Here is a 14,386-nt window from a genome sequence, read left to right as displayed (position 1 = left end):
GTATGTAGAATACAGCCCTGGTGAAAATACAGCACCCACCCTGCCTTTTCATTTACTAAAAAATGACCACTTTGCTCAAGGCTAGTAATCATCCAAGGAGATTTTAAAACAAATTCTGCTCAGCATGCCATGGAAAATAAGAGAGTGTGCCTGGGTTCAAGACACCATGGCTTTCAACTCACTGGCAACTGAGAGGGGGGAAATTGTTCTATCACAGGAAGATGGGGGCTCATTTTTAATTATGAAATAATACGGACTGGACATTGTATATTCAAATATGTACAATGGTTGGATGAAAAAAGTGGTGCAAAATGTCTCACTGAACATCGGCATTTACCTACATCCTAAGAACAAGCACACATGGTCGAGCACCTGTCTTACATTTGGCTCTCATTTCAAGAACTGAGGTGGATTACTGAGTATGTTCGGTTATTGTGGCGTGGGGATGATAGAGAAGCCAAGTTGAATATGCATGAACAATACTGTATATTTTCACTCTGCCACCCAAAGAAATAAATGAGGAAGTTGAATGGTTCTGTTTGCATTGAGTTTTATAGGAACTCTTCGGTTTGTTGCCTTCTGTTGGATGAAAAGCGTGCAGAACTGTCCCATTGACTGAATGAGTGGATAACCAACCTGGAGGAGCAGCCTACAAACCTGGGTTAAAATCCCACTGCTGCTCCTTTGTGTCACTGGGCAAGTCACTTTACCCTTTGTTCTCTCAGGTACAGACAGACTGTAAGCCCTCTGGCGATAGGGAAATAACTACGGTATCTGAATATAATCCACTTAGAAGTGCCAAAAAGCGTAATATACAAATCAAAATAAACCAATTGAGAGTACCTTAGGCACTTGAATTGAACAGATTGTGACTAAGAGCTTCCATCCACATTAATGTCTCCTACTCCATTGTTACCATTCAGGAATCAGTTACCCCTGAAGGAGAGATTTCAAAACTACGGAAAGCGTGTCACGCATCTATATGTGGGCATCTATGAATTATCGCTAAGTACCTTAGGTGACCAATTGCATAAAAAAAAAAAACTTTCCAGAGGCTAATGATTATATTGAGAACTGCTTTACAGGTATAATTTTACCAAGCAAATCGATTCATCTTCTGGTACTAATACTTAATTCATAACCGGAGTGTCAGCCACTTATTTCAGAGTTATCCTGGCTCAATGTAATAAGACATGAGTAAAACAAATGCAGGCTAAGACTTAGCTCACATTTTCTTTATTCACGCATTAAAAATGGAGTTAATTCCCTATGCAGTATGGTAAAGGAATGCTAAAGCATCAAGATTTTAAAAAAAAGCAGCAAACTAATCCAAAAAATGTGTGCAGAAGACATGCACAGCGGGGTAGACATGCACACCCGATTTTACAATTGTGCACCTTGCGCGCGCCGAGCTGCGCTGCCTTCCCCCGTTCCTTTCCCCCTAACCTGACCTTCCACCTCTTCCCCTAATCTTTCCTTCCCTTAGCTCTACTCTAACCCCCCCCCCAAAAAAAAAATGTGTATTTTACCTTTTGCACCTGCCTCTGGGCAGGCGCAAATTGAGCGCGCCAGCAGCCTGCCGGCACATGATCCTCTGACACAGCGGCAATGGCCGCTCTGTCAGGAGGCCTCTGGCCCCGCCCCCGCCCGCCCCTTTTGTAAAGGCCCGGGACTTACATGCGTCCCAGGCCTTTACGCGCGTCGCCGGGCCTTTTTAAAACAAGATTATGTGCAGAGAAAGTGTACAAAGCATATTCTGTTCATAAAACATGCTTTATGTGCAGAAAGTGTGTACACAAATTGTGTTTTATGTGCAAAGATTGCAAATATGAGAGAAAGTCAAGGCTTTTCTGCAAGAATAAGCCATCTATTCTGTAACTGCTTAAATTTGTGGGGTTTTTTTATATGTGGTTTACTATTTGTATTTTAAATTAGACGAGTTTAACTTTATGTATAGGAGGTATTTATATTTATGATGCTTTCTGCTGATAAGTCATTCGGAGCAGCGGATCATAAGTGTTTTTGAATAAACACAGGACCTCACGCTGCAAACTGAGTTCAGTCCTATAGACTTAACATTAGCCAGGTGTTAAATTTCCAGCATTAAGAAGCCATGCATTATGCCTACGCACTGCTCTGCACCAGGGCATCGTGGATAAGGTCTTCAATATGAGGAGATTTAAATGGAGGGGGTACTAATTTCTGTGCACAGCTTTAGGTTGGGCATGCACATCTTTTTGCATGCAAATCTCCTTGCTGCATCAAGAGTAAAGTCTATGCAAAAAAAAAAAAAATAAATAAAATGCACACATTTGTGGGTAAAACTTTGTGCACAGCCCAGAACACCTTATAATATCTGGGCCTATGATGATATTTGCATTCCCCCTGCCCAGTAAGAAATTAGAACATTTAGGGAAAAGATGGGCTACACCCAAGGTGACAATCTAAAAACAGTTTCACAGGATGGTGAAGATACATATATATATATATATATATATATATATATATATATATATATATATATAGTTAAGGGGCAGAAAGGTTAAGCTGGAGTAGCCCCTAGACAAAAATACCTTGGACAAGAGCTGTTTTGGTGACACCCCTCCCCCCCTCTTCCCTTTCTGCCTCATGTGCTCGCAGACTGACTTGAAAGGATGATGTGGCACCTGCCCCTGGCTTGGTACCAGGGCAGGTGCCCCTTTTGCACACCTCATGCAATGGTCCTGGTATTGACCTCAGTCCTCTAACTTCATAAAGTCAATGACTAATGCTAATAAAAATTTTAGTAATAAAATGAAATGAAAATCCCCGCAGCTTGATAGATGCTGCATTATAACCAGTCAGACTGAGTCTAAAGACTGCTCATTTCACTGGTATCAATGTTTGGAGGCAGTATATACATGACAAATGAAGTGAAAAATGTAGACACTCAACTGACAGAAATAGGCTCTCTTTAAACGATACACGTTTTACAGAATATACATTATTTTGTTCATCTTCTTGCTTCTTTGCCTTCCAAGCTCAGATTTGGAAAGGTGAGTAATTAAAGAAAAAAAAAAATTTGGATTTTAGATTTAAAAACACTATTTCCCCGCCCCCATCCTCCAGAAACAAAAAGCATTCTTACCAAATTCCATATTTCTTTGGCTTAAGTAATAAAATCTAACCTGGGGAATGCATTCATCTCCCACTTGCGCCTCCCACTGGAGCATAATCAGACATACAAAGAGGCTGCTAATGATTCTCCAAAACTCTCTCTCCCCCATTCTTTCCACAAGAGACAGCCCCACACCAAAGGGAAAAAAAGATTTCTCGCTTTCATCTACAACAGGGTTCTCCAACCCTCCTCTCCTGCAGGCACACCCAACCAGGTGGGTTTTTCATGATATTCGTATTGATTTGCATACATTGAGGACCCAAGTGCATGCAAATCTCCCTCATGCATATGCATCCTGGCAATCCTGAAAACAACTGGATAGGTGGTGCCTCCAAAAGAGGTCTACAACTTCCTGCCTGCCTGCCAGCATTTTCAGGTGCTCAGAGGGACAGCAGAGGGAGTTGGAACTCGCCCATAAAACAGGGCTACAATGGGGGCCCCCCCCCCCCCAGCGTTCTGCCATGGTCAGCGGGGCAGAGAGGGGGCTCCGATTTTCTGGTTAAAGGAAGGAGGCATAATGGCAGCAATACCTTCGGATTGATTATTCCGCGACCCTTACTCACATCTTCAACTCAGCAATTTGAATTTTAATGAAAGTAAATGGAATAATTAGCATTTCAAAGTATGTTTGATACACTGACTAAAAAAAAAAAGTCTTTCTCCTCGTCTTCTTTTTTATGTATAATCTACACACAAAAGAATAAAGCATACAGGAGGGGGCTGGCTAAGTGAAGTACAGTTCTAAGGCCTTCATTAGAATAACTTAAGCAACTGCTTGCACCAGCTGTATAATTACAGATGCGAATAATGCACTATTAAGCTCTGATTTCTCACCTTTATGCTATGTGATGTGAACAGCCAGTATTTCATTGTTTTGGGGGGGGTTTTTCCCTTTCTCCTGGCATCATAAATATAAACAGGTCTAACAAAGCCTCGCCTGACTTCTCTGCAGCATTAGGCCGTAGGGATGCTAAAATGAATTTTTTTTTTTTTGTGGGAGGCAGGGTGCAGGAGATAGATATTCAGGCAAGAGGGGAGCAACCACTCTGTCTGCCATTCTCCTTTGGTGAAATTACTTAGGAAAACAAACCAGGAAAAAAAAAAAAAAAAGATAAAACCTCTCTACATACAGAAAAAGTGAGGACAATTTTCAAAGCGATATACATGGATAAAAAAAAAAAAAATGTGTTTTTAACTTGCGTCAATCCAGCATCTGAAAATGACCCCGCGTCCATGCAGCGAAAAGCGCATGCAGGCATTGTTCCACAATGTGCGCCCTTTTAGTCACGCCGAGGAGGCGGCAGCGGCGTTCCACGGCGGGGGGGGGGGGGGGATATCACATGCAGGGGGGGAAGGGATCTGCATTTTTTTTTCCCCTAAACCTTCACGCGGCCTTTTTAAGCAAAAAAATTCTACCTGCAGAAAGAGCATGCGAAAAGTGACCACGTGCCCTTTTTTTGCTCTGAAAATCTGTGCGGAGCCCGCATGGGTATAAAGTACCTGCGACCTTTGCCCCCATGCGGACAAGTTTGGAAAGTACCACCTCCCTCCCCCCAAATACATGTCCATTCCTTTTTGAATGTATAGGACGAGGGAGGGACTGAGAAAGCACAGGTTTAAGATCGGTCCGTCCACAACAGCACTCATCAGATAAAGAATGATGCCACTGGACCGGAATTAAAAGGACACTAGTTTATTGCTTTGTTTTTTATTTTATTTTTTGTTTTGCAACAGTGAAATCAGATGTTACTTATGTGGCAGTCAATTTTCATTTGGGCTGCTTGACTGCAGTTTTTTTGTTTTTTTTTCTGCATTGGCACCCACTGAAAAATAAGAGGTACTTACAAAGACTATGAGAGCTAAAATGGAAAGACCACATACCCCAATGATTGCGTTCAGTTCTGCCATGGTCACTTGCTTGGCACGTTCCACAGCCTGCACCACTTGTTGCTGGTGCTATAAATGAAGATCAGAAACAGATTAAATTTGCTGGTTTTTCTGCTCACTTATGTACAGCTTCCCCGTCCCCCAGTCGTTGACTTCTACTGCCCCACCGCTCACAGAGCTAAAAAAAAAGCTGCTTTCTCTGGACCTCCAAATGTAGGTGCTCCCCACCCCTCCAACACCCTCCCTCCCCCAAGAGGATTGCCAGCGTGCTCCATGTCATCAGGAATGGGCCAATCCAGTCCTGGGTTTTTACCCCTTACTGCAAGAATGGACTTGTAGGGCTGCTTTTAATTCCACGCAGGCGACAGGATAAACCCAGAACTGGATCAGCCCGCTACTGTCGACACGGAGGCAGTTGGCAGTGCTACATGGAAGGTCAGAGGGGATGGGGAGAAGTATTTTCAAAAGTCAGCGGTGTCACCAGTTTCCCCCATAAACCCTTCAAGTCAACAACTCAGAGCTTTCTGGGAGCAAGTTGGCCCTTGCTCTGCTGATTAGGGAAACAGTTCTGCTGAAAAGCTGTAAACCAAAATGAAGGCTCTACTGACTTAGCAAGAAAACATTTAGTGAAAAGAACTGATTTACAACAAAAGTTGACAAAAAAATAAAAAAAGGAAAGGAGCCTAAATCTAACAGAATCCCGCTGCTGTGGGGCTTACTCTCGCAACAGAAACCTGAATTTGATCTTTCTTCTAAATCTCTTACCAATAGCACTGGGGGTTTTCTGTATATATAAATTTAGATGCTACTGCCTAATGATTAAAGGTAATTGCTAAGGCAATTAATATGCAAAATAAGATAATTAAAAAGTCCTGGCTCTAATATAATTGTGCAAGTATCAGGAAATTTAGTGTTGTGCATGATCCCACAGCCGTGACTTTGCAGTGTCCCTACCTCAAACATCCACACAAATGGTTTATCTGCATTATCCCACCATTATGTGAGACGCCAGATGTTACAATTTTTTCCTGTTTTGAAATCTCTGAAGCGCCATGATCCATGTAATACCAAAAGGTGCAGCATTCCCCAACCAAGATGCCGACTACGGGAACACTTTTCTTGCTCACAGCCCCAGAGAATATTTACAGGTGCCCAAAACCCCCAGATAAGCTGCCAAAGACTTGGTCCTAAACATTGCCTGGAGACTAACCCCACTATTTCAAATGCTGTCCCATCCCAGGCCCACCTGTGTCTCTTCCAAACGCACATCAGAGCAATAAGAAGACAGCCCCCTTGCTCGAAACTATATTGCAATAAGAAGCAGCAGAGCCAGAAAGGGCAATTGACTATCAAGAGCGGCAGAGATGGGCACCCAGTGCTCCGGTGAAGGATAAGGAGATAAGGAAACTGCCGCCAAGTCTCCCAGATCTTCCAGGAAAACGCCAGGGCTTGGGCTCCACTCCCAAATTACCCGCTAGATCTCCAAACGTAAACACAGTGCTTGCTACATAAGCATTAAAACAGGAAAAGCAAAAAAAAAAAACAAAAAAAAACTGTGCACCGAGGGGAAAGGGATAGACAGCACGTACTCACTGTTCCTGCCTCTTTCTGCAATCTGAGCATCCAACTTAAGAGAGAAGGCATGGCACCTGTTCTTTATCCCTGTCCCCATGGCATGCGCTACCATTACTGTTTGTGATGGGAGAAAAGGGAAGCGACCAAGACAACCTGGACAGAGAAGTGAGAGACAACCATGGGGGCTGGCGAGGGGCTAAGAGAACAAGATCAGGAGAGATAAGTAGCTGATAAACAGGCTGATACAGTATAGTGCGGTCCGACGGAGCACACTGTCAGCCTGCTCTTGGACGCGCGTTTTCCCTTACCCCTTATTCAGTAAGGGGAGGAAAACGCGCGTCCAACCCGCGGCACCTAATAGGGCCCTCAACATGCAAATGCATGTTGATGGCCCTATTAGGTATGTGCGCGGGATACAGAAAGTAAAATGTGCAGCCAAGCCGCACATTTTACTTTCAGAAATTAGCGCCGGCCCAAAGGTCGGCGCTAATTTCTTCCGGCGCCGGGAAAGTGCACAGAAAAGCAGTAAAAACTGCTTTTCTGTGCACCCTCCGACTTAATATCATAGTGATATTAAGTGGAAGGTCCCGAAAAGTAAAAAAAAAAAAAAATTTTGAATTCGGCCCGCGGCTGTCGGGCCGAAAACTGGATGCTCAATTTTGCCGGCATCCGGTTTCCGAGCCCGTGGCTGTCAGTGGGCTCGAGAACAGATGCCGGCAAAATTGAGCATCGGCTGTCAAACCCACTGACAGCCGCCGCTCCTGTCAAAAAGGAGGCGCTAGGGACGCGCTAGTGTCCCTAGCGCCTCCTTTTCCCTGTTTTTACCGCGTCACCTAATTTAAATACAGAATCACACGCACCGGCGAAGGGCCGGTGAGCGCGCCAGGAGAGCGGGCATTCGTTCGCTCTCCCGCAGACTTTACTGAATCAGCCTGAAAGGTAGTAGGGTGTGTGTGTGTGTGGGGGGGGGGGGGGGGGGGAGAGAAAGATAAGATAACTGAGGGGTGTGACAAAGTGAAGGGGAAACAGATGGAATGAGAGAATGAGAGATGAGAGTTGGTGGAAGTGTGAGAGGATGGAAGAAGGTTACAGAAGGGAAACAGGGAGTGATGTGGTGGTGTTTGTGGGGAGGGGGGGAGGGGGGGAGGAGAGATAGACCCCGTTTGGGATGTCATGCCACGATACTGTAAAAGGGCGCCTTTTGGATGATGACGCATCCATCAACAAACTTCCAGACCTTTATGTTTTGGTTTTTGTTTTTTTTTTTTAAAGTACATACATCAGAATCATGTTCCTTTAACAAACTTTTCATAATAAAATGATCAAAAACCTTTTAAATGTCTGTGCCCATGCCAATTTTCATATTGACATTGCTATGATTTTGTCTATCTACACAGAAACACTGTATTAGCATAAACACATGCATCAGTGTAGCCAACAAACACCAACCTATTAGGTATTACACCCTGTTGCCCTGGCTGGAGAAGTGAAAAGGCACCTTGGCCCTCCACATTATGGCAAGCACTAGTTGACACCCTGGCCCTTCAAGGTTAATGGATCAGCAATATGGCACCATCATAAACACAGGCAGTAAAACCTGCTGTGTCCGTAGAAATCATGATAACTCTATAAGCACAATTGTCTGTCTATTCTAGGCAGTAGATGTAACCAGTGTGCTTCTCTCCCTGCAGAACTGGAACATTGAGCGTTTTTAACCAACATTTTTACAGCTGGCAGATGAAAATTAAAAAAAAAAAAAAAAAAAAAAAAAGGGTCAAAGATCTGATATGCTTAAACCCTACAGAGCTGAAAAATTTGGTGTTAAAAATTCCAAGCAATGACAATCCCAGTTTAATCGTGTTGGTACCAATATAAACTGTTATCATCATCACACAGTGCAAGCTGCCACACACTTTCATAAATGTCAGAGAATTAACAGCAGCAGTGAAGAAAAATATAGTTTTGGCTTGATGGAGAAGAAGAAAGGGTAAAAGGACGTGTGTGTCCGTGGTTTGGCAAATTAGAGGTTTCTCTCCAGAAACCGCAATTTAATTCCAGGTTAGAAACCAACCAAAATAAGTATGGGGTTCTAACTAAATCTAGCTAACATCTGTTGGCATCAAAGAGCTACCGTGACCTTCGTATTCCCTGGTAAGAATTTGCTTTTTGAGGGATGCAGGGACATGACAGAACTGACGTAGCAGGGGAAGTGATCATCAGGAATTCATAGCTGGATCTGAGCAATGTGTCAGCAGCAGCAGTGTCTGCCTTCATTGCCTCTCTTTCTGAAGATACACACGAATAAATCATAACAATTAAAAGCAAAATCTATCCTAGTGAAACGAAACCAGCCACCAGCTGGTAGTCACCTTTCTGAGCACTTCCCTAAATGACACAAAGCATGAACTCTTCCTCAAGCTAACTTTGGGCCCTATTAACTATTCCCTCCCCCCCCCCCCCCCCCCATAGACACAGAATAAATCAGGCCTTATGTTCCTTCCCCAAGGACTGTGGCCCTCAAAGTGGGTCTGTTTCGTTTTTTAAAAGACTGAACTAAGTAATCAAAATCCTTAACTTTGAAGGGGAAATAGGCACCAAGATTTCTTTCCAGAACTGTATATTGGCCCATTTTTCGATTATTTTTTTTCCACCTACTAAGAATAAGTGCTGCAAATCTCAAGTAGGCATTTAAAATGTTACTCTAACTCAAGCCCCCTTCTTAAAATTAACCTTACTCAAAAGGGAAGCAACAGTTACACTAATGGATGCTAACTCTGCATCTGCACAGGAAGGTAAGAAACCAGGAATCCCGTGCACTGCACTTGATGGTCGAGAAAAAAGTTCCTATCAACGCAACAAATCAGATCAAGGAAAGCCAGATTATGCCAAGGCATGCCAGCCAGCCATCTTAAACCTTACAGCCCTCACTTTGAAAACTTCTACAGGGGGGCAAAACTATGATGTTTCTCGACAACCACAAACGTGAAGCGCCAGGTGCCGAGACCACGACTTCACTGCTTGAGAACAGTCCTGGCAGCCCGCTGAGTGGGCAGAAGAATATTCCTACTGGGATCAGACCACAAATTGAAACAGAAAAGCTGGGAATCATGCCTATAAAGTCTTGACAGGATGAATGCCCTTGAAGTCCTTGTCCTTTTTTGCTACCCTGTGGTGTTTGAGTTTTGTGGTTTGGTTTTGCTTCAACATTTTCAGAGCTAGAGGCAATGGTATTTTATGGATAGGTGATGCCAAATGAAATAAACCAAAGTGTGCTGCAATTTGTAATCTAACACCAAGTAAGGAGGCAAATAGAATGAGTGTAATATTAAATCATACAATGTCCTTTCATACTTAAAACTCTCAAGCTAATGTTGCTTCCTGCTTTTTTTCTATACCAAAAGTACAGTTTGCAGTATTATGTACTACTCACATTACATCATAATAGCAAGTCATTATTAAACAATCGTTCACAATACTGCTGATAAATATATCTTACAAGATTTAAAAAAAGACACCTTTACTTCAAATTCAAAGCCAAAAACTGTACGTCAATATATGAATAGGAGTAGTGAAGGTCAGGGGCGTGTCCTTACATTTTTTTAAAAAAATGTTTTGCTTTGTTTATTCAAAATAAAATAAACCAAATGGGAAGCACATAGGGGATGGTGCTCCTCCACCTACACCAAATCAAATAGTTCTAGTAACTCAAGATAAAAATTGAAGTCCTTCAGATTTTCCCCTCCAACCTAATGTAACACCCCTTTACCTTCAAGCACAGCATCCCGCACCTGCTGCATCCAAGGGCTGCTTATAGCATTTCCTGTTTCCCTTGAGCTACTCTTATAGGTCTGGCAGCCAAGGCTTCCTGGGGCACTGGATGATGACATCACATCCTGGCCAGGTATATAAGGAAGCCATTTGCAACCAGCCAGTGCCTCAGCAACAGGTCCCCTGCTGTGCTCTGCCTGCAGTGTGTTTTGCTTTATTCCTGCTCCATGCCTTGTCTTACTCCACTCCTATCCTTAGCCTGGTCTCTTGCCTCCTTGCCTCCTTTCCTTGTTTTTCTTTTTTCTCTGCCTTTCGGACTTGACCATTGCCTGGATACTAAAGTTGTCTGATCTCTGCCTATCCTGACACTGTCCTGATTATTGACTCTGCCTGACTGCTCTCTATGGGACCCTCACCTAAGTCTTGCCAGCCTCAGAACCCAAGGGCTCAACCTGCCAGGAAAAGAGCCAATACAGGTGAAGGCTAGCCCTTATCCTAGCATTTGTGTGTCTGCCTGCTGGCGGCAGAAGCCTAGCTAGTTTGTCAGCCAGGCAGTGCCAACCTCACCTTCAGCCCAAAAGACTCACATTCCATGACAACTGAAGTCCCCCTTATGCTATCCATGTCTCTGTAGAAATCCAAATGGGGCAGGAGTGATTCCTAGGCACTCCTGACCTGCTGGGTTCCTTCTTAAAAATGGCAACAGCTAGCACCAGTTTGAAGAAAATGCCTGGCAGGGCAGGAGCACCTGGGGATTGCTCCTGCCTCATTTTGATTTCTACAGATCCAAGGATAGGGAAAGGTGGCTCCAGAGGAGAGGGATGAGGGAGAGACATATTTAAAAATGTTTGCAGTCCTGCCAATTTTTCCACCCAGCAGGGGTGGTAGGGGCTAAAAAGATTAAAATGAAAGCAAACTCCTAGTGAAGGAAGGACTTAGTTATAAGAACAAAAGTCCCATGCTAGGTCAGAACAAAGGTTGAATAAGACCAGCATTGTGTCTGACAGTGGCCAATCTGGGCCACTTGGAAGTACCTGGAAGATAGCAAGTTTGATTACCTGTAATCAGAGTTTTCTGTAATTAGTAGGATGAAGTCACACTTTCACGTGAGTACCATCATCCAATGGCATCAGCATGGATTCAGCTCTCAGAGCTCACTGAAGACTTTACCGAGCACGCATGGAAGTTCACTCGTGCATGCGCTGCCTTGTGAGCCCCTCAGTCTTTTCCAGAGTTTAAGCTTTAGCAAGGTAGATGATACTCCAGGGAGGAGGAAGGGTATTAAGAATGGCCAAGTCATCCTGCTGTCTATGGAGAACCCAGTTTACATGTAAACAAACTTGTTTTTTCCATCAACAAGCAGTTAAGAATTGGCCATTACACATGGTGAGCCCCAAGCTGAGAAGTTGCACAGTGGAAACATTTAAGTACAATCCAGTCCCTCCAGTCCCACCAGGTGCAGACTAGACTAGTGGGAGAATAGGATGTGCAGAACTGCTTTATCAAAATTAGTGTTTCCTCATAATATGTTCTCCATGCAATAAGGGAATGTGAAGGTGTGCACAATTGACCAAGTAGCAGCTTTGCCAATGTCTTCGATGGAAGTAGTTCTGAGGTGAAGCACTGAATCACCATGGCTCTCCCTTGATATGCTTTGATAGAGTTTGTAATATGCAAGCCAGCCAGTGCACAATACAGGGTGCTAGTCAAATTAACAAAGTTCACTTGACTGCTACCATTCCCTATCTATTGGAAACAAAAGGATACAAACAGTTGAGAAGCTCGACAACGATTATGAGTCTCTAAAATAATTTGGAAGGGCTCTTTTACAGTCCAAGGAGCGAAGAAGCTTGTCTCCTCTGTATACATATAGTCTCAGAAAGAAAGCACTATCATGTAATTCTCCACTTCAGGGGTTAAATGTCACCCAAAACTATAAACGCTAAACCCCACTCCTACCTTACGTCCCGGGGTGTACAATTTCTGTTCAAAAATATTCTTAATAAACCCAAAAAAATGTAGTGAAGTCGAAAAGTGGTAGTTTCATATTTTGACCATTTAGCAACACACCAAATTCATGGTTTAACTTCTGGTGTTGTTTGTTTATATAATCATCAACATACCACCTCCCACTATGTGATGAACCAGAAACCCCACTAATTACAAAATATATTTTCTTTTATATGATTTTTCTTCTTTGTAAAATTTCTCAAAAATACTTGAAAATGTCAGACGCCGCTCAAGCAGCTTATAAACTCACATGTCCCATTCTGCTCATATCACCAAACACAAAAAAGTTTTTGCTTGATAATATAGCTTCACAAATCCTCCATTGCTTTTGTACTTAACTTAAAAAGTGTTCTATCCGACATGAAGCCCTCCCGACACAGCCATGTTTCGAAAAATTTAAATTTTTTCATCAGGGGAAATGATGATATCCTTCTTTCAAGGCTCCAGTCAACATATCTGCTTGTTTGGTGTGTCCATAGGAGATAGGATCCAGATAGCTGGTCTCACACCAAGTCAAGAACTTCTTCCACTTAAAAATAAAACTAAGAGGTCCTACAATTTATTTCCAAATTCTTAGATACCTCACATTCAGATACTAGTCCTCACCAGTGCAGTGTACAACAAAGTAAAATACAACAAAAACAAAATCATACAAAATAAAACAAAAAATTAAACCCCATTCCCCCAATAATAGTGTCGACCTCATGTGCTGATGGAATTTGAACACACCACATGCTCAGTGCAAATTATGGTTAGGGATATAACTCCTGACCAGTTACATATTTGGCTCCCGCCCCCCAAGCCACCTTGAACATCAAAACTACACTCTCTCTCTGATAGGGAGCCAATGTAATTGATGCAATAATAGTGTGGCACAGAATCTCAGATGGCAAGCAAAGAACAACCTTACTGCTATGTTCTGTACTACTTGTAAACTTTGAATAGACTTACAAGGTAGACCAGCCAACATCCCACTACAGTAACTCAATATAGGTGATACTAATACCTGAACAACTGTACAAAACACAGGAAGGCTCAACAAAGTTTGAAAAACACTTTTCACATCACTGAAGAAATATGGGGTTCAAAAGATATCCTATTGTCAAAATATAGCCCCAAATCTCTCACTTTTTGAAACATAATGTGTCCTTAATTTTAAGTCTCAGAAGACCCAACACCTCATCATCCCCATAATAAACCACTATTCCATTTTTCCTTCATTTAATATCAATTTATTTCTTTCCAATCACGAGACAATCATCTTCAACCCCTCATTAACCCTAACAAGAGGAATCGGGCTCCAGGCCTGGACACAAAAGCTGGACATCGCCTGTATACAAAAACCCCAGAAAACCAAATCTCTCAATAAGCAGATCCAATGGTTTCATGACAGGTTAAATAAGAAAGGTGATAAATGGAACCTCTGAGGGACCCCACACGACACTGTAAAAGGAATGGACAATTCACCCCAACCCACACTACAGCTGACCTCTGTTAGGCAAGACAAAATCCTTTTTAAGACCTGACTCCCCATACCTAACTCCTCATTTCAATGCATTATTTGAATTAGCAAGTCAAATGAACTTGACAAGTCCAATAATATTCAAATTATTGAATCACCTTTGTCGCTGTGTCTCAAAATAGCAGTATTCAAAGCCACCAATACTGTCTCTGTACTATAACCCTTTCTAAAACCAGACTGGCACTCAATCATTCTACTTCCTCCAAATATATAGACAGCCTAAAACAAACCACTTTCTCAATTGTCTTTGCCAAGAAGGGGCTGTTTTCGCTAATGGCCAATAACTAGCACAGCTTTCCCCATCCAACATGGATTTTTTCAAAAGTGGAACACTACCATTTGTTTCAGTTGGGCCAGCAAACAACCTTCAAGGATAAGTTCCCAATCTTCTGCAACTCCCCCCCACCCCACCCCAATAAATCAACTGGATCGAACTGGCACGTTGGTGCTCTACGAGAGAATAATAT

General features: G+C 42.8%; 1 protein-coding gene across 5 annotated transcripts in view; it reads right to left on the bottom strand.

The window, feature by feature from the left end:
• Positions 1–14,386, bottom strand: part of TLE4 (TLE family member 4, transcriptional corepressor) — a 325,462-nt gene that overhangs the window by 189,999 nt on the left and 121,077 nt on the right. For 3 of the 5 annotated variants that reach the window (XM_029616594.1, XM_029616577.1, XM_029616585.1), the window contains exon 6: positions 5,039–5,113. The exons of the other annotated variants lie outside the window; for them this stretch is intronic. In XM_029616594.1, the coding sequence (XP_029472454.1) occupies positions 5,039–5,113 (75 nt within the window). The remainder of the gene's footprint in view (positions 1–5,038; positions 5,114–14,386) is intronic. 5 annotated transcript variants of the gene reach the window in all.

The sequence above is a fragment of the Rhinatrema bivittatum genome, chromosome 1 (assembly GCF_901001135.1).
Source record: "Rhinatrema bivittatum chromosome 1, aRhiBiv1.1, whole genome shotgun sequence".
NCBI lineage: Eukaryota > Metazoa > Chordata > Amphibia > Gymnophiona > Rhinatrematidae > Rhinatrema > Rhinatrema bivittatum.
Note: the sequence above shows the minus strand (reverse complement) of the source record. Positions and strands in the feature narration are given on the sequence as shown.